Genomic DNA, 26,893 nt, shown 5'->3' with positions numbered 1-26,893 from the left:
TTTAGTTCTTGCAGGTAATCTCGATCTACGATTTTTGAAATAATTTTTTTTTTATTGTTACCAAGTGACGGGCCACTCACGAGCTTTATATCGCAAAGATCTGAGGAACACTGCCACTACGCCTGTCACTCCGAGACACGAGTTAACAAGTCTCATGGGCCTGTAATTTCACCAGCACTCTTACTTACCCTTCAAAATTAAAACGCCGTAATGCTCACATTATTGCTTGGCGATAAAAATAGCTAAGGGAGAAGTGCTCCCTGGACGAACTCTTTCACAAAGAGCTCTACTGCTACTAAACGATAAATGTGTACAAATGTATATTTACAAAGAGCAACCCTTAGGATTCCTTGCTCACTCTTCTCAGGACGAATCCGCTTTAGGAATGGGCAACAGAGTTTAATGAATAAGGCGAATTCAAGTATAATTTGCTTACCAATGAAATAAAAATTAATTATATTGACCAAGAAAGAAACCCCAAATGGTAGGTCAATGGTGTCCATGTAATAAGAGAGAAAAAGAGGCTGTACGTATCGTGTCGGCGCGGCAGTCCGAGCGGAAACGAAAAGCGGAATGTCTTTTTTCAACTGCTAAAGCCACACGGGGGTTGTGTCGGCGTTGCTACGACGTTGCGTCGTGACGCTTCACTGTACTACATATAAGTCAGAACGACATGCCACACAGTGCTTTGAAACGGCGCGCCTCTACGACGCCTGAGCGGTGACGCTGCGTATATGTAGTGCAATTATAATTTAAAACTACATGCCACATAGTGTGTTGAAACGGCGAGAGGCGACGGAACGCATGGGTATCGGACAAGAGGCCAAAATAAATTCGCCTTAATACATAATAGGACTTCCTTTAGAATTCTTTAGCTGCCAAACATTTGCATGTCGCTATCGGTAAAATATGAGTACTGTTTTGTTACGTATTTGTACCACCTTTTTTAAACCATATTTTAAGCAAATATCATTAATTAATTCTCTTTAATGTAGTTTCGTGTTTAAAACGTTGTTATCTAAAAACCATCTTAGTTCTTTCAATGTTTAAAACTTTGTATTCCGTCTTACATGTTTTAGTGGCTTCTTCCTTTATGGTTGAACAAACTAAGTTCCAAATTTCATTAGTTCATATAGGCACTGAGGTCACAGTTTTATTACGAACAATATATCTGATTTCAACCCTATTGTTAATGTAATAAAGCAGCCATAAAAAGGGAATGTTGTTTGCCCACGTAATGTCATCGGGAAGGGTGTTGGGCTGTAATCCTATTTTGAGAATACGCGTACCAGGGCCAAAATTGGGAGTAAATTTAGGCGTCTGAAATTCATTTTATTACTCACACACGTGCGAAGCAAATATGTACCATTGTTTTAACACAAAAGTATCTATATCTCAACACATGATACGTTCCAATACTAGGTCTACTTTTTTTTTATATAACACCAAGTGACGAGACGAACAAGTCGTGCGCCTGGTCTTATGTCACACTATATGTATTATCATATGCATGTTTTGTAAGCAGTAGAGCTCCTTGTGAAAGAGTTCGTCCAGGGAAGTACTTTACCTATTTCTGACGCCAAGCAGTAATGTTAGCATTACTGTGTTCCCGATTTTGAAGGGTAAGGGGGTGTACTTATGTATCGTAGAAATTAAGGCGAGTCACTGGAGAAGCGGGAAAAGCTGTGTTACCATAATATAACTTACAAAAACTATACTATACACAAAAAAAAAGAATAATGTCAAGAGAAAGTGCTAATTTGTTACACAATAGGATGTACTTCATCCGATAAAATAAAATCGTAAAAACAGATTAAATATAAAACCAAACCGAATTGTCCAAGGATAAAATATCTAACTTTGCACCTAATTTTTACAAGAAGATATTTATCTTTAAGCATTACAGAGAACCTGCTAAATTTTGATTTTCAGTGAAGCCCTATAGTCATTAAATTCACAAAATTTGCAGATTCCCTAGCGGGTTAACGACACGCGGCGCCGCTGCCGCCCGCTGCCCTGTCTAACTGATGGTGACTGACAGTGTCAGTCACCATCGGGCGCTTGTTGACGTTGGATCTGTGTCAAATTTTCTCCACGCCTCACTTCCTGAAATCTAGGCTCGGTTGAAATACCTCGCTTTAAAGACATAGATAGGTAGATGCCGCCACCGTGAGAAGTAATAACATTTCTGAAGTTTTATTCAGGCAATCATTTGACCTTTACAATCACTCGACTCCGCCTTCGAACCTAACTAAATTGAAAGTAACGTACAGACAGCAATCTACGCTGATACTTAAGTTTAATTTATCTCTAATCCCCTCTCTTAGAGAATTATGTCAGTGTGTAGGAAGTCATGGGAGTTCCACTTATTATTGATTGACGTTTAACTACAAAACTGCTCTTTAAGTCTTTTTCGGCTTCTGGCACAATACGAAACATAACGGTATACCAACACCATTAGTGATATTGAATAACCTCCAAACGCGCCGTGAATATAAAAATTTACATAGGTACGATGGAATTTCTAAATTAGGCTCAGACAATATTATTCCGACGATCACGTAAATGCCCAGTGCGTGTTACGTGAGGCGCACTATAAGTTTCCGGAATGAATAAAAAAAAATACTATAAATGGTCAGAAATGAATTTATTTCTCTGAATTAATTTCACTTTTTCATACGGATGAACCGATTTTGAAAACATTTATGTCACTCCTCCGTGACAATTTGTGAAGCATATTTTATACTCTTCGACAGCCTCTTCAGGTGGTGAAAATCCTTGACCGCGTAACTGGTTCTTAATTTTTGGAAATAAATAAAAGTCACAAGGTGCCAGGTCGGGACTGTATGCGGGAAGGCTCAAAAGGTCAACGTTGTTCACATTCAAAAATTCATTTGTCTGTCTGGCCTTGTGAGAACTGGCATTATCGAGGTGGAAGATGATGCGGCGTTTACGTTTATTTTTACGGAGTTAATAAATTAATAAATAAAAAGTCAATAACTTCCAGCAAACAAATGGTCTTGTACCAATCGCTATTCACGGTACAACGATTCTCCAAAGCAACAGCAGCCACGTGACCAGTTTTATTAAAAAAAGAAGCAATCATCTGCTTAGAGGCACTTTGCACGCGCGCCACTTTGGTTGGTTTCGGCTCATCTCGAAAGGCCCATACGCTCGATTGCTGCTTTATTTTGGGATCGTAACTATAAATCCATGTTTCGTAACCTGTTACTATGTCCCACACCAAATTTGACGCCCTTTTGTTGTTTCTGGTAATCAAAATCATTTCACCAAGTGGCGCGATCCGTTTTTTGGCCTCAGTCAAATTGTGTGGGATCCACCGAGAGCACAGCTTTTTCACACCCAAATGTTTGTGTAGTGTTGATTGTATTTGACTCATGCCTATGCTTAAAGATGCCCGAAACTCGGGATATGTCACATGCCTGTCTGTTTTGATCATACGACGCACAGCATCGATGTTCTTGTTGTTCACAGCAGTAGACGGCGACCATCACGAAATTCGTCACTGAGATTCACACGACCTCGGTTAAATTCTGCAAACCAGCTATTCGTCTTGCATGGTGCTTCATCGCCAATATCAGTTTGATGCCGAGCGAAGTTCTGCTAAGCTGTGAAATTACACTTAAAGTCGTAGAAAATCATACCACGAAAATTTTCAGGAGTTAGATCCATGGTGATGTAGACAACCAATTTCTAAAATGACGCCGCCACAATGTACAAGTGATAGTCGGATGAAACAAACTGTGTTCTATAGCCAAAGAGTTCCATTTTCAATGTTGTTTATGTAAGTGGCCAGTTCCGGAAACTTATAGTGCGCTCTATGTGTAATGAAAATAACGCATTCAAATTTAGCGCATTGTATTTTCATGCAAAACTGAGCGCACACTAGCTTGAGCTTGAAGCATGTAATTATATGAAAATTTCGTCGCCTAACTTTCTCAAACTCATATCTTAAAGCGCAAAGCTACTGAAATGCAAAACATGGATTGTATGTACAAATTATGCAGACTGATTTCATATCACATTTTCTTCATATTTACACATTGTCACACTGGCTTTTACCTATTCTTAAAGTACTGCATCCCAATTAACACCCTTGATAAGAAATTTAAAATAAATAGGACGTTTCGCCATCTCCTGAATAATCACTCTTTATAAGATACGAGTTTGAGAAAGTAAAGCGTCGATTTAGTACATATTAATATAAAGTCACCAGCACATCTAGCTATACATTTTTGTTCAAATATCCGTATGTGTAGCTTGATGTGCTGTCGTCTGTTCATGGAGCAGCACTTTTCCCATTGCAGTTTGTTGGGTCTTAGGAGGAATGTAAGTTTCATAATTTAAGTTGTAAATACAAATAAAATCGGTTATTAGTTTTAAGAAGGGATTTATAAAAACAGATATATCAGAAAACCGATAGCAGCTGTAGAGCTCCTTGTGAAAGGAGCCTTACCTATTTCTGCCGCCAAGCAGGAACGTGAACTATAACTACTAATTACAGACCTATCGCTTATCACCTGGCGCATGACTTGGAATCATAAAAAAATACATTGACATTGCGTCTACAAAATCATTATAATAAGATGACGAGAAAATTCTCCAATATTGACATTATTGCATTATAAATATAATGTAAATTGGCATTTGTTTTTTCCTAAAAATACTTGTTCAAGAACAGTAAGCGTTTAAGGAAAATTGCCTTGGAAAATGGAATATATTGGTACGAATGAACACCTAACTAACAAACATACACTACTTACTACATACAAATTTGCGGAATTCAGTAATTAATTACCTAATACAATAAATTATGGTATAAAAAGAAGAAGAGTAAAGTAAATGAACAAAAATAATGTGTCATCCTGTTTGCCCAAAGAAATGAAACTGCCTAGCAACCGGTATTTTTCCACTCCACGTGTAACGAAACGGCACTTGTGTTTAGTGAAAGCTACAATTTAGGGCTATTCAAGGCTACAGTGAATAGGCATTTAGTGGACAATCGAGCAACATCGTCGCTTAATATCAGTGAAATTATAACTTAGCGTTCCTTTAACATAAAAAAAAAACAGAAATTAGGTTACAATTGTTAATATAAAGATAGAACACAAAGAAAAATTTCTTCGACCTTACAGGACTTGAACTTGTGTCGACGCTATACTGTAGCGTTGAACGCCAACTGAGCTACACGTCAAGTTAACAGGTTGACGAAATTCTTCTGTGTCTTGGTATAGATGTTTGTACTGCTTTTTTTTGCTTTCAACGAGCCGCCGTAATAAGAATGCTCATGCAAAAGACTGCTTCTGCTACAATCTCAACTACAAATACACAGCTCAGGTCCCCACGCGATGTCGGTAAATATATTCAACGATATCCCGCCAATCATTCAGAAGGACAGAAAGTATTCACTCTTTCTTATTTATTTGAAATAATACCTAATTAACAAATGTACTACAAGTTAAACGAATACTTTAATGAAAATATTGTAACAAATTTTAATAATAAAATTAATAAACAAAATCTTGAATTACATACGTCACATTGTATATTCATATTATTATAATTTAATTTAATTAGAATTTTCTTAACGACGCACTTCTTATTATACATATATTGATAGTGAACAATTAAAGACTAATCTAAACCTTCGCCTGTCTCTGCTCTTTTTGTTATCCCTAAGACAACCTAAGGGCATATGTGCAAAATTATTTTAATTTTAATAATGAAGAAGACAATAAATATATTGAATATTGACCGGGTGGTAAGAAAATCGTGAAATCCAAAACGTCAATAACAAATGAATAAAGGTACCCATCAATCCTAGCTTCCAGAACTATAAAGCTGTATGATTAAGGCTGTACTCACACTGTCAATAAGTTGTTGTTTCTCCTGTAGTTGCAGCTCCTGGCGACGGAGCGTAGCACGCTGCTTCTCCGCCGTGCTACTCAATCGTGATAGTACTTCCTGGTCATGTTCACGTGCCGGAGAGGGCGGGGCACTTGTACCTGAACACGGGAAAAATCTTTCAAAGTCTATAACAATGCCCTTTATTCAATTAGTTTTTAGTAGCAGTCGAGCTCCTCGTGAATAAGTTCGTCCAGATATTTGCTGCCACCTTACCTATTTCCGCAGTAATGTTAGCACTACCGCGTTCCATGTTTGAAGGGTACAATGGCAGTGCCCCACAGATCTTTGCGATTGAAAGCTCTGAATGGCACTGCTATGGACAGGCGTATCGCTTACCACCAGGCGCACTTGTACGTCCAGACACTCGGTATCATAAAAAAAGTAATTGCTTTTTTTGCAGTGCCACTCAGAGCTTTAAATCGCATTACCACTGCGCCTGTCATCCTGAGACATAAGTTGACGAGTCCCATGCGTCCTTTCAAAACCTGAACGCAGTAACGCTCACATTACTGGTTGACGGCAGAAATAGGTAAGGGGTAGCAGTACTTCACTGGACGAATGGCTACCACATGTTTCTAAAAACAGCATTAAAATCTGATATTTCGATAAAAAATATACATACACATAATTAACTACTGATTAAACGCATGAAAGAAAACCTTATTAACATTAAGTAAAACGGTCATATTAATTATGGAAAATACGTGTAATATAAAGGTGTGCACTGTGTAGCCTCTCCGCAAACAATGGCACACTGTATACTATCTCCCCTTCGTGCCTGCTGGCGTGCCCCTAAGTGCCTGGAAATACTTATTAAAATCATACGGCGCTATGAACTCAAAGAAAGTCTGGATGAACTCAAGAGAAGATTAAAAGGTATATAGGTATATATCACTAACAGACTACATACAATTTTAACAAAAACTGATAATTGACATCACAACATAGAATTACAATTCCTGAATCCGAGAACAATTGAAACAATTTTTTTCATCATTTCCATTCTTGCCAAATGGTACCCATTTGTGATATATATTTCCCATTAGTGACATGTGGAACAAGTGGGCCCGGTGGTTAGCAAAATCTACCCCATAACAGTTGCGGCCCCATTTAGAGCTTTAAATCGCAAAGATCTGAGGGGCATAGCCAATGCATCCCCACCCCAAGACAAAATAAACAATCCCCAGGTGCCTGTACTTTCACCAGCACCCTCACCGTTCAAAACTGGGACACAATAAAGCTCGCTTCATTGCTTTGCGGCAGAAATAAGCTCTTTCACAAGGAGCGTTACTTCTAGTGATCACAAACTAGAGAATTGCCCGTACTTTATGACCTTTACCCAGAACACAGATCAGATGCAACTTAAAAAGTGGTCATACTGTCCCACATCTAGCGCATAAGTGCTAACCATTGGGCCATTGAGGTCGTCATTCAACGCAAAGGCGATATTGGCAAGTCGTTTTGTAATTGCGTACATTAACCAAAAGATATCTTATATTAGAGACGTTCGGAAGTGTTTACTTGAAACCTTCCTACGTCATGAAAGACCTCAATTTCACCCTTATCAGAAAAGACAGATATTATATTTCATGACAGAATGCCTGACCCAAATGGAACTGGTATTTAAGGCACGGTATCCTACGTGACTCCTAAATGGACAAGATCAATTTGAATAAGTTGTATCTTATAATCATAGATCAGAAACAAAGTATATTTTAAACCGACTTCAAAAAAGGAGGTTCTCAATTCGACCGAATATTTTTTTGCATGTATGTTACGGGATAACTCTGTGAACCGATTTTGATGATTCTGTTTTGTTGGCAAGAGAGTACATCAGTATTGGTTCTATTACAATTTGAAGAAAATATTCCACCTCGAAGAGTGGCTACGGGATGAATCCGGTTTTGCGCACTTTCCAGTAACCGATTTCAATAAAAGTAGGCATGGCAAATAGACGTAATTTCACCAACTTTATAGGTCGGTTTTTTTAGTACTCTGTACTGATGTTTACCTCAATTTTGAAGACTTAAAAAAAAATATTGATTAAGAAAACCAACGATAAAATATCTTACATAGTGTATAGGCTAACAGTAAAGCTAATGACAGGTTTCCCCTGTTCACATGTCATTATATAATATTAAACAAAAGTAGTACGTTTAATTATTATATCAAAATCTGAAGTTTTATTGCTGCTCATGCTACAATGTAAGATTTTTTAGGATTCAGTCAGCAACCCTTTCACAAAGAGCTCTACGGCTACTAAAAATGTAAATATATCATTAACCCCCGTCGCAAAAAAAGAAGAATATACGTTTGAAGCTTTGTCTGTTTATCTGTTAAGCTTTGTCTGTGGCACTGCAGCTGGACTGATCTCAAAGTTTTTTTTCTATTCAGGGGTTTATTTAATTAGGATGCTTGCATATGGATGGATAAACATCTTTCCAGTTCGCAGTAGTCTGATGCTGCAACTTGGACAATTTGCAGACTACCCAACTTATAAAGTTGCAGTAGAATGCAAAATGTTTGAGCGCTTAAATTATTCCCGACGAGTTGTTAGCTCTAGGATCGTATTCTATATTTTTAATGTGTAGCAACTACCTGCCTACATAATACCATGACCATGGTAGTAATTTTTTTTTAAAGTTTTGTAATTGTAAAAACATGCCATTTTTGTTATTTCTTTATTTTTATTTATTGCACAGAAAAAACAAAAATAATTTAGTAACAAAGAAAACACACACAAAAGGTTCTGCTTATTTCTAACAGAAATTTCTTCCTGCAGATGAAAAGATTTCAGAGGTAGATAGTAAACACTCTATGTGTATTATTTTGAAGTTTAGGTAAATATATTGTAATCGTAAATTTAGTATTTCACAGTGCAAAAATATCAAGTTGTTTAATCCGTTTAACTTCATTTTGATTGTCAACTGATTCATTCCATAAATACTTCAAATAAAAACCATAAGGATATGTATATTATAATACATACTTCATATCAAAGAGCAATTCTATAGTTGTCAGACAAAAAAACATCAAGTCTTTCAGTTATTTTTCCTATTAGTAATGTAGTAGTTGTGATGTCCCAATCGTTATTGACAATTATGCGAAAATGCTCACGTTTTTAATCGATGTATGAGTTTGTGTTTGATAATTTTGTGTTCTTAACTTTTTCCTTATTTACTTTTTTATTCATCATCATCATCATATACAGCCTGACTTCACCCACTGCTGGGTATAGGCCTCCAAGTTTCTGTGCCACTCCCCACGATCCCGTGCTAATCCCATCCAGGTTCTTCCCACCAATTCCTGAGATGTCATACGCCCATCTCGCCGCTGGACGCCCGACGTTCCTGTATCTAGTCCTTGGACGCCACTCAGGTAACGTCCGTGACATTGCAGATAAACTGCAAGAAAGCCGCCTACGTTGGTACGGCCACATCTTACGGAAACCGGCATGCTACGTGGGAAACAAATGTCTGGCTATGCCACCTCCGCCGGGCCCCGGTAGAAGGGGCAGACCCAAGAAGTGCTGGCTTGACGTCGCCAAGGGTGATATGAGTGCCAATGGTCTCACCACTAAGGATGCCGAAGACCGTGCAAAGTGGAGGAGAAAAAGCAGGAAAGCGGACCCCGGACTCCGCAGCAACACTGCTGAGGACGCAACCGGGACAACGCTGAGATGAGAGAGAGAGAGAGAGGACGCCACTCAGTTAACGCCTTACTCCATATGTCATCTTGTCTCCATATTAGGTGCCCTGCCCAGCTCCACTTTAGCTTCGTGATGCGGTTCCCCACGTCCTTTACCTTTTTTATTACTTCAGTTTTTTTTATTTTTTGTTATATTCCTGCAAAGTGCAGTACTGCTTATACATTTGGAAAAGTCGAGGAAATTTGTAAAGCCTGTTTTTGTGTGTGTGTGTGATGAGTGATTATTCAGGATGCCGCAAAATTTTCTATTAATTTTAAATTTCTTATCAAGGGTGTTAATTTGGATGCTTTATTTTAAGAATAGGTAAAAGAAAATGTGTGAATATGAAGGAAATGTGATGTGAAGTTAGCCTGTAAAATTTGTATATACAATCCATTTTTTGCATTTCATTAACTTTGTGCTTTAAATTACGAGTTTGAGAAAATAAGGCGACGTATATTTGTTTTATTATTATTATGTATGTATTTACTCTTATTATTGCATATCTTATTATTGCAGGCACGCATTGTATCAACACTGCACTAGGTCCCTACACGTTTGGATTCACTTTCCACTTAACATCAGGTGGAGTGGAATCATCTATCTGTCATGTATAAAAAAAATAAAAAATGAAGTAAAATAATTTTAATTTCGATGTTTTGTTTAATAGAAAATTCCATAATTTCACGTTAAACCTACTTGGTTAAAGTAGGTATTTAAAGGTAATTTTACAGGTTTAACAGGTTAGTTTTCTCGACCTAATTTTGGTGGTAATTTTTATTATTTAAGTATTCGACTATATTATCATGAAATATTAAATAATATTTAAAGATACGTGCACTCGAATATTAAGAGAATATTTAAATAATAAAAATCGCCACCAAAATTAAATAAAGAAAATTCACCTGAAACATCATCATCATCATATTAGCCGGAAGACGTCCACTGCTGAACATAGGCCTCCCCAAAGATTTCCAGACCAGACGCGACGTGCATCCATCGGTTACCTTTACAAGGTCATCCGTCCATCTAGTAGGGGGCCGTCTCACTGAACGCCTTCCGGTTAATCTGAAAATTACCCTTATCTTCTTCGTACCTGTTATTAAAAGCTATGATTTACTATGACAAAGCTATCAATACAAAATAATAACTCCTACACCTTTGAAACACTGTTTGTCATTCTAAATAATAAAATTCATGGAAGAATGGAAAAATGGAGTTACGTTAAAAACGATTATTGCTCCATTAGATACAGAAAAATATAAGCCACATCTTCTCCAATTCTTGTAATTTTATCAACTAATATTGTAGATGTTTGACGTAACTCTACTTATGCCATTCTTCCATGAGAGGTGACGACAACGGTTTGCACTGTGGGTGCTGGATGGTCCGTGTAGTGCCCCGGAGAGATTTACATTGGTCTGGTATTCATAGTAAATAGAATTCCCTCGTTTAAGACCAGGTAATTGATGTAATTTGTCTGGCACGTCATTGCAATTTTTTTTTTTTTTTTTTTTTATTAACGCACACACTCAACATAGCCCCGCACTAGGGAAACCCTGTGTCGCGGGTGCCATGGACACACACTTAGACAACCACAAATTACACCCAAACTCACGAGAGAAACAATTGTAGGCTATACAAATATTTCTCCCGGCCCGGGAATCGAACCTGGGACCTCTGCGTGGCAGTCCGGTATGGTAACCGTTTGGCCACGGAGGCAGTTTAATTATGTCAAACAAATATATTATGTGTTAAAGTCAACTTGTATCTCTATTTAAGAACTCGAAACTCGAAACTCTCGAAAACTTAAGAACTCGAAACAAAACTTTTCCAATGATTACCTACTAAAAAAATCGTTCAACATTCAGTTCCCTGAAAAAAAAAACTGTACTTAAATTAGATACCCTAACGCAAACAAGGTTTTCATTTGTCGAGTGAACTGCGTACTATATTACATAGCTTGAAACTCTGGTGAGTTACGGTCAGGTGGTGTGTAATGTGCAAACCGACAGACGTATTAGAGCCTGGATTAGCCTGTCTTAGATTGAAATGGGTGCTCCTAATTCTGTGATAGAATTATAAAGCTTCTGTGAATTTGCTTTTCAGGATTCTGTTTAGCTTTTGATTAAACTGTTTTTATTGGAAAACTCGAAGAGAGCCTTTTATATAATAAACTTTTGCAGTTTATGTAAACTTCTAGTTAAGTCAGTTAAGTATCTATTTTATTTAATATCATATTGTTTTTGGGTAAATTTCAGGCTAGTAGAGTAGAGAAATCTACCTAATTTTGGTGGCAATTTTTATTATTTAAATATTATAGGATATTATCATAGAGTATTGCTTCACAATAATATAATTGAATACTTAAATAATAAAAATTGCCACCGAAATTAAATAAAGAAAACTAACATGAAAATTACCCTTTTTAAGCGACTTCAAAAAAAGGAGGAGGTTCTCATTTCGATTGTATTTTTTTTCTGTATGTATGTACGTTACGCGATAACATATTTGTAAACTGATTTTCCCATTTAAATTTGAAGAAAATATTCCACCTCTAAGGGTGGCAAACTAGGGGTTGAATCCGGTTTCGCGCACTTTTCGGTAACCGATTTCAATAAAACTTGCAAATAGATATAATTCCACGAACTTTTGAGGTCGGTTTTTTTATATAAAAAAGTTATATTTATATTACAATTACATCCATATATTTTTTTGTGACAATACTCCATTAGTTTGTTGTTATTATTGCTGGCTGGACTCGCACCAGCAACTTGCCAAACCAAGGCTACCGCTTTCCTAACTGATCTACGGATCTAGTTAGCAGATCTTACGAATTTCTCTTAAGCAGATGTTTGTTTTTGGGTTTCTTGGGTACGGCTTTTTTGCCTGTGACAAATCCATGAAAGTTTAAAGTTCTGCTAGTAAAGATTAAGAAGACTTCAAAGACTGTACTTATGGAAAATTTTGAGTACTAAAGATACCGTATAACTTTAACAAGAAGAATAAATTAAGAGCGCAAACTAAATTGGATGATCTCTCTACGTGTAGTCCTCTAATTCAATTAGGGGTCGAATTCTTCTAGTCAACTTTTATCTGTCTGATTTGATTCCTTCGTTCTGATCCAATTTATCAACTTGGGCTTTCTATAAAGAACTTGTGTGTTAATCGAAATGCCAACCCAATTACTGTTTCACGATCTTGTAGGGCCAGAGATTTTTACTGTGGGCGCTAGATGAGGAAGATCCTGGTTCGATTCCAGGTAAGACCAATTTGGGAATCAATTTTTTCTAAATTGGTTCTGGTGTGGGTGTCCTTGGTAATGCCACGGTGTTAATTTCGTTGCTATGGTACTGATAGTACAAGATAAACCCTGGTTTGAGACAAGGTAATTGATATGGTAGACAAAAAAATATAAAATTATTAAGAATATTGATTGGGAATGCAAAGTCTCCCAGTGTAGTATACCTTTTTTTCTGCTTATTTCTTCAATGAAGTAAATTGGTTTTCAGGGACCACTTACTCAAAGTTCCCAATAACATAACCGGTAAATAAAGATAAACCGGTGTTAGACACCACAGTGAACAGACGTCTTTACGCTAACTGTCCGAACATAACCAGTGATAAGACCTCCATCTTACGGTGTTTGCGTGTAGTTATCGTGTCAGTGTCGTTGGTCTTCCTCGTTTCTGGCCGACCAACTAGTAAGACCTTTCGCATATGGACCGCAACCCGTGTGATCGGTGTCTCGCACGATTGGTTTTTGCAATTGTCTACAAGTGTCTAGTGTCATCATCGGTAACTCCTTGTCGCACTTACGCACTGGGACCGTAAGGTGCTCCCCTAGCGGGTTTAGAGCGAGACAATACATTGCGCCTCGTCAGTGACGTCTACATAGGGGACCTCTACAACTTGGCAAGAGCTACAAGCTACGATCGGCTGCGTACTTACGGGGAAGCTAAGCCGCTACAATTCTGCACCTATGCGAATTTACTCAGTGTCGTAACTGCATAGGATTCGTGGAAGAAAGGGGAGAGGTGAGAAAATTCTGTTGTATACACTATCCATCACATACTCCTCGTGTCGGCACAGCAGTACCTCTTCTACATATTTCCTGAGAGCATTGTGAACATAGCACGCAAAGATGAGGAACTGCGCGGGTTGTAATCAACACATTAACATAGGTGAACTACTAGAGTGTTGCAAATGTAGGGGCAGGTTTCACTATATGTGTGTAAATATTACAAAAACACACTTTGTGACCCATAAACAGGATCTCGAGCGCACCTGGATATGCCCAGAGTGTGGACTTATTACCCGACGCGTACCAAAAAATGACCACACTCCTATTCGAACCCATATGACTCCTTCAATGGTGGATGATACAGTGGGATTGATTGATGATTCGCTTCGTGTTGAATCGGAAAACCATGGGAACTTACCCCGCACCGTCCTTCCAACATGTAACGCAGCCGCTGGTGCCATATCGATTGAGACGATCCTCGTTGAATTGCGCGAGTTCCGCTCACTGGTCACAGCTCATTTCAAAAAGCAAGATGCTCGACTGGACATGTTCACAAACGACATTAAAGACCTTCAAATGTGTTTTAAGAACCTCCATCAGAGTTGTTCTTCTCTGAAATCAGAGTTCGATGAATTGACTGCAACAGTGCAGAATTTAACAGAGGAAAACAACTCCTTCAGAACCATAACCGAACGCTATGACAAGCGATTACGCCAGCTCGAATCGGCAACTTCTTCTATAGAGCAGAATTTGGCTGCTACCAGAATACGCGTGGATGCAGTTGAGGGCGGAGCCGTGAGTATTACATGTCCGACGGTTACCAAAACGGATAAACAAACAACACAAGTTGCGCGCAGTAGTTGTAACGAAGCCACATACTCCGCGCCCGTTCACATCCTCGAGGAATCTCGTGATCATCAGGCTGAAACTTGTGATAGTCTTCATAGTGCGCCGGCGAGAGAACATCAGAGGCGTCGTGCATCGCGCATCCGCCGTTCTGTAATAAAAGCTACGGGTGAGGCTGACGCGGAACTAAGACCCAGTGAGCCTGTAAAATACATCCACATATGGAATCTTCACGTTAGTACCACCGCGGAGAACGTCCTGTCGTATATGAGGAAGAAAATTGAAGGAAACACATTTACGGCGAATGCACCTCCACAGTCTCACGAATCGCATAAGTGTTTCATTGTTGGTGTTCCGGCGGAGCACTTTGCATATTTCATGTCACCAGCTAACTGGCCTAAGAATGTATCGCTACAAGAATGGTTTATGTACAGAAATAGACGAACCCATGCGAGCACCTCCTCCGGTAGAACATTTTTTCGCCAAAAAAGTAAAGAAACCATTCCATAAGGTAGAACTTTATTACCAAAACGTGAGGGGTCTCAACGGAAAGAAAGACAAAGTCAAAAATACATTAGCAACATTTCCAAGTGACTTACTGTCGTTAAGCGAGACTCGACTGAATGACTCAGTACACGACTCCGAAGTGTTTCCGCCTGGATGGAATGTCGTACGATGCGACCGCTGCTTGCGTGGAGGTGGAGGAGTCCTGCTTGCGGCGCGCACTCCCTATGTGCTCCGCCCCCTACAGTGTGATGCTGATCCCTATGATGAACATGAGATGGTTTGTGCGATGGTATCTAAGGGGTCAGTGCGTTTTGTCTGTTGTGTGGTGTATTTGCATCCTCGAGTGCCTGTATCTTCGTATTATGCTGTATTCAATTGTATTGAAAAATTGTTACAAAAATATTACGATCTACCTATGATCGTTGTTGGCGATTTCAATTTATATTCAACCACAGCTACAGTTCGTAATGACTTTGATTTGTTTTTATCATCTTGCAATTTGACACAAATGTGTAATGTTATGAATAGTTTAGGACATTTATTAGATTTAGTTTTGACAAATCAGGCGATGTCAGAGGTTTCAGTTGTCGAGGCAATGTGTGGTTTGGTGTCTGATGAAATGCACCATCTACCGCTTGATGTCTCTTTTGGCTTACCCAATTTGAACCGCAAATATTCAAATTCTGCAGGCTCCGTCGTTATGCCGAGGGTTAGGGATTTTCGCAAGGCAGACCTATATGAACTCTACATGAAGATGTCTCACATGGATTGGACGCCCTTGTATGACATCGGTGATGTAAATGAGGCTGTCAACTATCTATACTCAAATATCAACACTGTCATAGAAGAGGTTGTACCATATAAGAACTTTAACAAATGTACTAATTATCCGGTATGGTTTTCTTTCGACACAATATCATTAAATAAACTCAAAAACAGGTATCACAAGTTGTATAAAGAAACAAATAATCAACTATATTATGGTTTATTCGCCTATTACAGGAAAATGGTTGATAAAAACTCACAAAGTGATCTAATTAACTATTGTAAAAGAGTTCAAAATGGTATCAAACACAACCCCTCTTCATTCTGGTCGTTTGTGAAGAGACAACAACTATCCTATCAGCCTGCTACATTTGATTGCTTGGCTCCACAAGAGATTGCAGACTCGTTTGCTCAATTCTTCAAAAGTGTTTTTCTGCCAGATCTCCCTCATCTTAGCGTCGAGGATGCTCGTCTCAGGTCAGCTGGTTGCGCTCTACATGCCACCTCCCAGCAAGATGTCCAAGTCAATGAAATCAGTGAGAATGATGTACGAAAGGCTATCAGACGATTAGCACCTAAACTCACACAGGGCCCTGATGGAATCCCTCAGTTTGTAGTCAAGGACTGTTGCGATGTGTTTGTCGAGCCGCTCTGTTATATATATAACCTTTCCATCAGATCCAATACGTACCCTCAATATTGGAAGGCATCTAAGGTTATACCCATCCACAAGAGCGGCTCGAGAAGCGATGTTCGCAACTACAGACCTATTGCTATCCTTTCAGTGTTTGCAAAAACTTTCGAAACGGTACTCTGTAAGGCCATAACTTCACAACTTCGCGGATGGTTTTGCGAAGAACAGCACGGTTTTTTGCCGCAACGCTCTACCACTTCCAACCTATTGAATTTAACAACATTGATAGGGTCTAATATTGATCACAAAACCCAGGTAGATGTTGCCTATTTCGATTTCCGCAAGGCCTTCGATCGTGTCAATATTGACCAATTACTTGTAAAAATGGGCGTTGCAGGTTTTACGGCTCCTTTAATGATTTTTTTCAGGACGTATTTTAAAGATAGAACACAGTATGTTGACTATGGACACGTCAATTCGTCACCTTATGCTGTTACTTCTGGCATAGGTCAAGGTAGCAGTCTCGGTCCCCTCCTTTTCTTGCTGCTTATTAATGATCTCCCCATGTCTATAAAGTCATCCATATGCCTTATGTTTGCTGATGATGTTAAACTTGCTATGCCGGTGAAGGGCACTGAGGACGTCGATCTATTGCAAGCAGATATTAACAGCATTTTCGCATGGAGCCAAGTTAACGGTTTAGAGATGAATATCGATAAGTGCTCCGTAATGTCGTATTCTCGCAAAGATCCCATCCTAAATGAGTACACTATCGGTGGAATGTCCCTCGATCGAGTGCAGTCTGTACGAGATCTGGGAGTAAGATTTAATTCACAACTCAAATTCGGTGACCATATTATCGATATTTGCAATTCTGCATGGAAAAGTCTCGGCTTTATAAAACGACAATCCAAGCTTTTCGATCAACGCGAGGTAATTTGTAACCTATATAATGCCTTTGTTCGTAGTAGGTTGGAGAGTGGCTGTGCAGTCTGGAATCCCCACAATAAATTATACATCGCAATGATAGAACGAATCCAGAAGTCATTTCTGCGGTTTTTATACAAAAAAGTTCATGGGTATTATCCCTATATGTACCCCACATCATTTATCTTGGGAATGGTGTCTTATAGATCTTTGGAGGTAAGGCGAAAGCTTGCAGTGGTTAAATACATCTTTTGCTTAATAAGGGGATATCTCAGTAACCCCCCTCTATTGGCTCAGATACCTTTCTTTGTCCCGCCAACACCGCGATATGTTCTGCGCCAACGTAGACATCCCTTGTTCGCGCTACATCTAATCCGTACGGAGACACTAAGACGGACACCATTCTACGAGACTCTAGCCGTTATTGAATCTTTGAATCAAATTGAGGACACTGACGTGTTTAGTAACACTAGGACGAAGTTTCTGACATCGGCTGGTTACTACTTGGAGTCGGTCACCGCCCAAAGCTCTGTGATCGATATTCAGCAGCTTCGTTTTTGCAGTGATTGACTCCAACCAATATTGACTATGGCTTGCATGTTTGGTTTTTACTGTTAGTGTAAGTTGTATATTATAAATAAATAAATAAATAAAAATAAATAAATAAATAACGCAAACCGAAGGTAGCGTGTGCGTGCCAGAAGCCTGGATACGGAACCATTGTTATAAAAAAAGAAAACAAATTAGGGTGGAGCACGCACATGATACACGTGCTCGAAATGATGTTCTCCACTGAACATCACAACCATGTGATTGTTCGAACTGACAACAGCAAATCAATATTCAGAACGAACGACGAATGCTCTGGATTCCGACAAACCCATACTAAAGCTAAGTTCCAATGTACAAAAGGGATCGTAATGATATTGGAATACAATTACTGAACCGCCAAATTCTATATTTCTGTCCGTAGGTTGTCAATGACCGTTATAACGTTTGAATTTACGAACAAAATTTAAGTTGTCGACTGCACGAAAAAGTTTGTTTTAACTGTAAGTAGCGCCTCGTCCTCTCTACGCATGTTCCTTGCATAAGTTCCATTGTACCAAATAAGGAAATTCTCAATTGAACTAAATGCAATGCGCTAGCATCAAATCGTTTTTAATTTATTTATTATCATGTAAAGAAAACATAAGGAAGTCTCATGATAGAGTGGCACATCCCTACCCAACTACAATAGTGTTTGACGGCTATGTATAGATGTGTGTGGGGTTTGATGTTATCGTAATCAAATACGACATTCTTACGATTCACCAGTTCTGGGCGTTTTCGTGACTTATAAACTTACAACTTTCCCGCCTATTCTCAAAATGCACGGTAAAATATTATTTTTTAAATGACCATAGACAATACAACATTTTACAAAATAAAAGTTCTTTTGAAGCCGACTTCGAAAAAAGGGGGAGGTTCTCAATTCGACAGAATTTTTTTTACTATATATGTTACGCGATAACTCCGTCATTTGTGAACCAATGTTGATGATTCTTTCTTCTCTTTTTGTTGGAAAGAGACTCGGTATTTTGGTCCCATTTCATTTTGGAGAAAATATTCCACCTCTACAGTTGGCAATCTAGGGAATGAATCGGGATTTATCCATTTCCCGTTAACCGACTTCCATAAAACTTGGCAAATATGTCGGTGTAATTCCAGAAACTTTTGCGATTGGTTTTTTTTATTAAAAAGCACACTTAGAGGTGGAATATTTTCTTCAAATTTGAACGAGATCACTACTGAGGTGAGTACCTTTTCAAGAAAAACCGAATCATCGAAATAGGTTCACGTAATATGTCGGGAGTACTCGCGTAACAAACATACAAAAAAACCAAGCCGAATTGAGAACCTCAAATTCGATTATAAAAACAATATTTGCGACTCAGATCCGAAAAAATAAGTTTCATTTCCAATATGTATCTATATAGAAGTTGTCAGAACGTCTGATAAAACCAGATTAAAGAATCTTAACCACCTACATCATACGGTGAGTAATACACGAGATGTGAGATAGATACGTCCAAATTGTCTTAACCTAACAAATTCTGACTCACCGTCTGCTGGAGCGTTGATCGTTCGCCGAAGTCGTTTGTTCTCTTCCTGTAGCCGAGCCACTGCGGTCACCAATTCTGCCGATTCTGTTCGCCATTGCTCTTCGATTGCTTCAATTTCCTGCAACAAATTAAAAGTTTGAATTATTAATACAAAGATCGAAGATAAAGAAAAAAATCCTTCGATCCGACAGGACGGGTGTCCAACAGGGGGTCTACTCTTGTTCTCCGTCAAATAAATAATATTCGGCCAAATTAAAAGATGCATGATGCGAATGAAGCTTCAAAAATAAAAAAACAATATCGAATTTGTGTTTTGATTTGTTCGAGTACTACTTATTTGACAGTAATTGTTTCGGAGATGTCGGAAGGAGAACAAGAGTACAGAGCCAGATTTTGTCAATATAATTTAGATACATCTAACCACATAGCTGTGAAGCTTTACAGTACTGGTCTGTTATTGCATCAATAATAACAATAAACTAGTGAATATTTATACAAAAAATATCCCACACGAAACCAAATACTGTAGTAACTTAAATTTGTGCAATTGAGAAAACACGATTAGAAAATTGAATAATTGTAACTTTTTTTTTTAAAAAAAAACGACCTCAAAGTTCGAATTACATAATTATTTGCAAAGTTTTATTGAAATCGGTTACCGGAAGTGGGTGAAACCGGATTCATCCCCTAGTTTGAGGTAGAATATTTTTTTCAAATTTTAATGGTACCCTTAACCTTAACCCATTACAACAAAAAAAGGATCATCAAAATAGGTTTACCAAATCAGCCGCAGTTATCGCGTAACATACATACAAAAAAAACACAATCGAATTGAGAACCTCCTCCTTTTTTTGAGTTTCGTCTTTCAATAATTGGCATTTTCAAGATACCAACCGGTACGAAATATTTGATTACATAGAGACAGACAAGATGATAGGAGTCAAAGGTGCTAGTGTTATTAGGATTTTAAACGAGTACATCGCATCACCGGTGACAAAATTTGCACGACTTAAAAGTTTTATTTTTTGTCTTTAGAGCTACTGAGCACATTTGAAGAGCTCTTAAATGTTCAGTAAAGTTCCTTGTGAAAGAGTTCGTCCAGTAAAGTACTGCCACCTTACCTATTTCTGCAACCAAGCAGTAACGCAAGCATCACTGCGTTTCGGTTTTGAAGGGTACTGGTGAAGTTACAGACACATGAGACTTGTCAACTTATGTGTCAGGTTGACGGACACAGTGGCGGTGCCTTCAGATTTTTGTGATTAAAAGCTCTGAGTGGCACTACAACTATTGCGGACAGGCGTGTCGCTTACCACTAGGCGCACTTGTTCATAAATAAATAATAAATAAAATAAAAACACTTTATTATTCAACAGAAAACATACAATAATATTTAAGGGTCGTATTCTAGAACTCTATTCAATGCTCAAGTCAGGATTGCACTGGCAACACAAGCACTGGAAATATGACCCTAATGGCAGGGACTTGAGTATGATTTCGAGTGCTTTAAACCATACTCAAATCCTGACTTGAGCATTGAGTAGAGTTCTAGAATACGACCCTAAGATAAAAAAATGCTTAAATCTATGTCAAAGAAAAGGTAAAAGCCTCAGCAATTTGCTGGTTTTCAGGCTTCACTTGGCAAGTATTCGACCCTCGAGATACCGTACCATATAGAAACGTGTATCTTTTCGATTATATATCATATAAATAGGATAGATACCTCACTCACTATATACGTTTACTATACAAATAATAAACCTTAAAACTTAAAATGACATTCGTACCGACCACCGAACATACTGCACCTAGCAGCAAAGAGTTTGTTCCTGTCTACTGTAGTCTATGCTCTACTCTATGAGTAGAATCACTGCCACTGGCTGAATGAATAGTTTTGTAATTAGAATGTTTTGTAAAATAAAGTAAGGAAAAGAATGGAGCATCTTGACAGAGTGAATTGTAACCCAACGCCGAAACTATGTGAAAGAATACAATAAAGTATATTTTGAAGATTATTCCGCTTTAAATTCATAAAAGTACCTCTCGCTACGCATCTTAAGCTACACCCCAGTTACACTACATAGAATACAACAAGTAGAGAATGGAATTTAGAAGAATATAGGTTTAGCTCATTTTGAATTCTAATTATAACTTTACTTTTATTATTTTTAATGACGTAACAGAGCCTACATCACCTTCGACCAACAATATGATGTCATACGTATCATAAAAAAAATTCTATTTTGAGCATCGCGCCCTCTAGGGAAAAATGAAGAAATGTATGCAGTCCCTGTTTTTACGAATATGTGATATTCGCCGAAGGTGTGATATGGCGAAACACCTTTATACCGAAGTGATTAACAACGAACTATTGTAAGCAGCAATCATACACAAAAGGAGACATATTATGGTTTCATTAAAAAGGCTAAATTATATTTGAATTAGATTTCGTTATTTATTTTAAGTAAAACAATATTTTACTTCATACTTTCTCTAAACAAAGTTAACACAGCTTGGAATCTGGAAACATTCCATACGTCCAAGTTTGGAGTATGAATTAAAAGTTCAAAACTAGGTTTATCCTGGCTTACTGCCAGTTGCTTTGCGGCATTTTGTTGCGTAAAATATATCGTAAAATATGATATAAGGGACTTGTATTATTGTGCTAATACAAGTCACAATCAATGATAAATAGATTCTTACTACATGGAAAAATGTAAACAGTATCTCTATCACAGGGTATGTATACTTCGTCTCAATCCATTTTGAACAAAATGTAAACAAACAAGTCACTGACCCGACCATAGACGGTTTAGTGATGGCTAATTGCAATGCCAACTACAAATCGATTAATTAATTGAATGAATCGATTTGCTAAATTGATTCATACTAGCGGTTTTCCTTACATAACCTATACAAGCATATTTCATATTTCCGAAATCTTAATTTTAAATCCTCCTTCAAATCCTTACACTTAGTTACTCGTTCCATTGCGATTGAAATATTCGATTTACTAATCGATTTCAAAAATTTTAATTGAAAGAACCGAATGTTTACTTTTGTACAGCACTATGCAACCATAGACAAGTCGTAGATGTATAGATGAAAAATTACCTCACTTTTGGACTACCATTTTTCAAATACGATTTTACGATGCTATTCCAAAGAATATTGTTGGAAAAAGTGATGAGATATCAAGTCCAAATCTTCGAAATATACGTGAAAGTGTTACTTATTCGATTTATTGAGTGATTGCTTTAGAATTTTAACCAAACAGTTTTCTTTGCTTTTTGTTTGAAATGGATTGAAACAGACTTTATTAGTTATACAGTTCTTTATGTCGACATATGGATGATACAACATATTTCCGATGCATCATTCGTCATCATCAACCAATGAGGAGTAAAGTCATCACCATGTATGATAATTAAAAAGATAATCGGTAAAAATATTTAAGTTGTTAAGACAAAACTTTCTATTATTCTCCATTCTTCATATCTTGACTGTCAATCATAGTGCGTGTAACCGTTTCATAATTTCAAGATAATAAGTCATGCCTGAAGTTTTTGAAAGCACGACCAGTAACATTAAATAATTTATGTCTCAATCACAAGAAATGTATACAGGCTGTAATCGTTAAGCGTGCCCAGATGATTATTCAGTAAATATAAGAGATATAAAAAATCTTTAAACTGATATCGAAAGTACGTTACGTGAGTATTTTTGTTTTAAATAAAACTAGAAATTTTAACGTTAAACGCTGGGGGTGTTAGTTTTGCGCAACTGCTTTGAATACAAAATTTTGTAATTACTTAAAAATAAACATCACTTAGATACTATTCAGTTAAAATGTAGTTTTATTAAATATAGTTTTATTACTTTATTTACAGCAGTTTTGTTATTTGTGTAGGTCTACTAAATCCTCTCAACAAATGTCATATTAAATGAATGGGAGCTTATTATAACCGGAAAAATTTTAACTACTTCTAGTTTTATTTTTAAAATCGATGTCGTTTCACTCATTAGGTAAATTACTTTCGGTATCAGTTTTAAAGGTTTTTGATATCTGTTACATTTACGGAATAATCTTTGAGTACACTCAACGATTGCACCCTGTATAACTATAAAAACGCAATTTGTCAAAGTAACTTTGACAACGTTTTATTATTAGATAGTAAAACATTTGTTAAGGCTCATAGAACCTCCTACAACATCAACGTCTAAAATGTATAAGAGTCGGTGCAGATGATAAAAACTACGGCTACTTAAGTATGAAATTCGTGTAGTGCGCGCCAAACGCGGTTTGGTTCCCCGAATGTCCAACTATATACACGAATATCTAATCCGAAGGCCATAATCCGATCCTGAAGGTCCATTCCCGTTTTCCGTCCGACATTCTTCCGAAACAATTACTGTGAAACAAGTAATACACGACCAAAAAAAGGTAATAGATAAAGACTATGTCAAGAATGAAGCTTCATTCGCATCGTGCGTCTTCAATTCATCAAACCGACACGTTTGTTCTGTTATTATTATCTTTTATTAGTAATGACAAGAGTCACGGAGTCACATAAAATCAAATTGGACGTTCAGGACATTGAACGTCCAGCGACTAGACACTAAGGGAATTGGACGTGAAGCGACTAGATGTTCAGGGAATCAGACGTCATGAACCAAACCAGCTTGCTAACGCTTGTCTTCTAAAGTGGCCCTTATTGTACATAGATAGCACTTACGACTGATGGCCGTACACGAAAGGTCAATCACTCAGTTGAATAGTTTGATTGGCTGTCATTTATGAGACTTTACGTTCGTAAATATAAACTGACTCAAATTCTTTGATCATTATTTTGTTTGTCACAGTAAGCACATAACATTCTTGAAGATTCCATTAAGTCTCTTTTCCTCGTTCAGGCAATCACAATATCCGTAGGGAGTACACTCCAAGTGCGTCAACTCGGAATGGCAATTCAATAATGACGTCACTCTATTGACCTTTGTATATTAAAAGGTCTTAATAAGTAAAGGTCAACAGAGGGTTACACACAGGATGTAGGCCTACTGGGGGAGGTTATTGTAAACGTCTATAGAGGCCGCGTGAAATTAAAATTCACTGCCAACGACGGCAAAAACCAGTTAAGCAAATAGGAAACAACAAATAAATGATAACAATATAACAAATCATCATCATCAACTCCTTAATATTCCCACTCTGCTGGACAGTGTTCTCTAAGAAGAGACCGGTGATTCCCAAAGTGGTCTATATCGACACCCAGGGGTTCACTCTAACCTACAAGGGGTCCAAATAAGCGAAAAAAATAGGTGGTGCATGAGATCGTAACGGGGGTTCCCGAGAGAGGAAGCCATTTAGGTACGTCGTGATCAAAATTTTAGTTTCAGTATTTATGTAAATACATTATACTTTCTTATAACAGACATAATAAATTACCTAAGAAATACTTAAAATTTCACAACAAATAAGACATTCGGTTAGATAAATAAATAAAATTTTAACATATTTTTTTTTAAATATAAAGTCTTACTAACACTTTGTCAACTGCCAAACACATTACAAGTTAATGAATTTGGAAAAAAAAATCAATATTAGAACGCAAAACAAGAAAAAAATTGGCCAGACATAAAGTTTGGAACCTTTGGTTTTGACTATATCCATTTTAAGACTTTCGTGGTCATTTGATTTAGGCCATCAGGTTCAATAATGGGTTGGAGACTTCACACGTCTTCCAATGTTTTGCTAAATAAATAACAACGCTTCATTGTATACAGCGTTCGAAACAACTTCTGAAGTTATAAAGACCTGGCAATATTGGTTTGTTTGAAAAAACAAACACGCGATTTTAGATCCGTATAAATAGTTTCCATTACCAATATTGCAGTTATTATAGAAAGCAGCACAACAGAGCAAAAGGCATAACAGACAAGATATCTAGCCCCGTGTTAGAAAAGTTCGAACAGTGTACAAAATATAAATACTGAGAGCGTAGGAGGTATTGATTACTTTGATAGTAAGTGCTCTTTAGTGAGCGAGATGTATTTCAGGGCATCGATTTATAATAGTTTCAAACTACAGAAAGGTTAAATGGGGGTGGTAATTAATCACAACAGTTATTGTGTAGCAAAGACGAGACTTTAGAAATCTAATAGCCACATTACTTTGGCAAGTTCTTAAAAGCTATGGGCTAAGTTTGTCAGTAATGTACTTAAATCAGACTAATTTCAAATCAATATCATAGTATAATGAGAGCAAGTAGGGCAACTACTTTTTTTTTTGCCTATTCTGCGCGTAAACGCCTACACTTCTCTCGGAGCGTAAGATTGTTACATTATTATTTTATTTGTACTTACACGTTGTAAACATAATTTGAACAAATTAATGTGTTCATCACAGCATTCCCGTGCTATGTTGAAATAACCTTTGTTAAATGCAGTAGGTACACGTTGATATGTTTATACCAGAATCGAAGATTGGCATCTTGATTATGAAATAGAGCTGAAATGCTGAACAATTCTAAATTTGAGGCAACTATCACAAATACAACAATAAACACGTCTACTATTTGATGTATTTTTTATAGCGAGCAACCCGCTTCAATTTTATAATAAATAGAGCGTAGGACGACACGCGCTATGAAACGCTAGTGTACCGCGAGATCATGCGAATGTGTGCGTCCGTACACGACACACAGCGGACACCCACAGTTACAACCCTCGCTGATCAGTTTGTATGGAGTTACCATACTTGTCTTATTACACAACGTCAATATGGTCTATATTAATTTAACTCCTAAGACGTCTTCTGCCTAGTTTAGTGGTTGGAAGCTTTTAACTATTCATATTCGTTTATTCATTGCATCATGCGGGAAATATGAAAGTTCTTGTTGCAATATAAAGTACAGCTATGTAACCGTGCAGGGCATCGCAGTTTATATCGCAGTTTAACTTACAGCAAATAAAATAAATTAGATAATAGGAACGTATCCTATTATCTAATGCATAATACAACGTCATTAGTGTTAAAGTAAGTAAAAGTAACAATAAAAACATAAAATAATACTATAATATAAGTTTAAATTGTTTGAGAATTTAAATTTAATTATTCGAAACTTAGAGTATATTAACAAATGGAGTCTCATAAAGACGTAGAGTTCTTAAACAAAAATCGTAATAATAAATAAATTGGAAATGAAACTACTTTTTCGGACTTAAATCGCGTGATTTGTTTTTTCAAACAAACCAACGTTTTGGGCCCTTTACAGGGCCCATGGTCACACGTTCGAAGTGCAACAAACGTGAAAACCTAAGAACTCAATAACACTTAAACCTTAATCGTTATATAAAATAGTTATTTGTTATGCAAGGCTGCAAAAGTTCTTTGACACGAGTGTATGTATTGAAACCTGAGCAAGCGCAGGATTCTACAAGGCATGAGACGTAGAACAACTTTGCTG

The 26,893-nt window shown here is 37.4% G+C and overlaps 1 protein-coding gene across 3 annotated transcripts in view; it reads right to left on the bottom strand.

The window, feature by feature from the left end:
• The window catches only part of LOC113226032 (RILP-like protein homolog), a 66,708-nt gene that overhangs the window by 33,548 nt on the left and 6,267 nt on the right, over window positions 1–26,893 (bottom strand). For all 3 annotated transcript variants that reach the window (XM_026458539.1, XM_026458538.1, XM_026458537.1), the window contains exons 2-3: window positions 19,425–19,542; window positions 5,887–6,026 (exon numbers count right to left, since the gene is read on the bottom strand). In XM_026458539.1, coding sequence (XP_026314324.1) covers window positions 5,887–6,026; window positions 19,425–19,542 — 258 coding nt within the window. The remainder of the gene's footprint in view (window positions 1–5,886; window positions 6,027–19,424; window positions 19,543–26,893) is intronic.

The sequence above is a fragment of the Hyposmocoma kahamanoa genome, unplaced genomic scaffold (genome assembly GCF_003589595.1).
Source record: "Hyposmocoma kahamanoa isolate Upper Pololo Valley unplaced genomic scaffold, ASM358959v1 180, whole genome shotgun sequence".
NCBI classification, from domain to species: domain Eukaryota; kingdom Metazoa; phylum Arthropoda; class Insecta; order Lepidoptera; family Cosmopterigidae; genus Hyposmocoma; species Hyposmocoma kahamanoa.
This window is presented reverse-complemented; position numbering and strand designations above follow the sequence as displayed.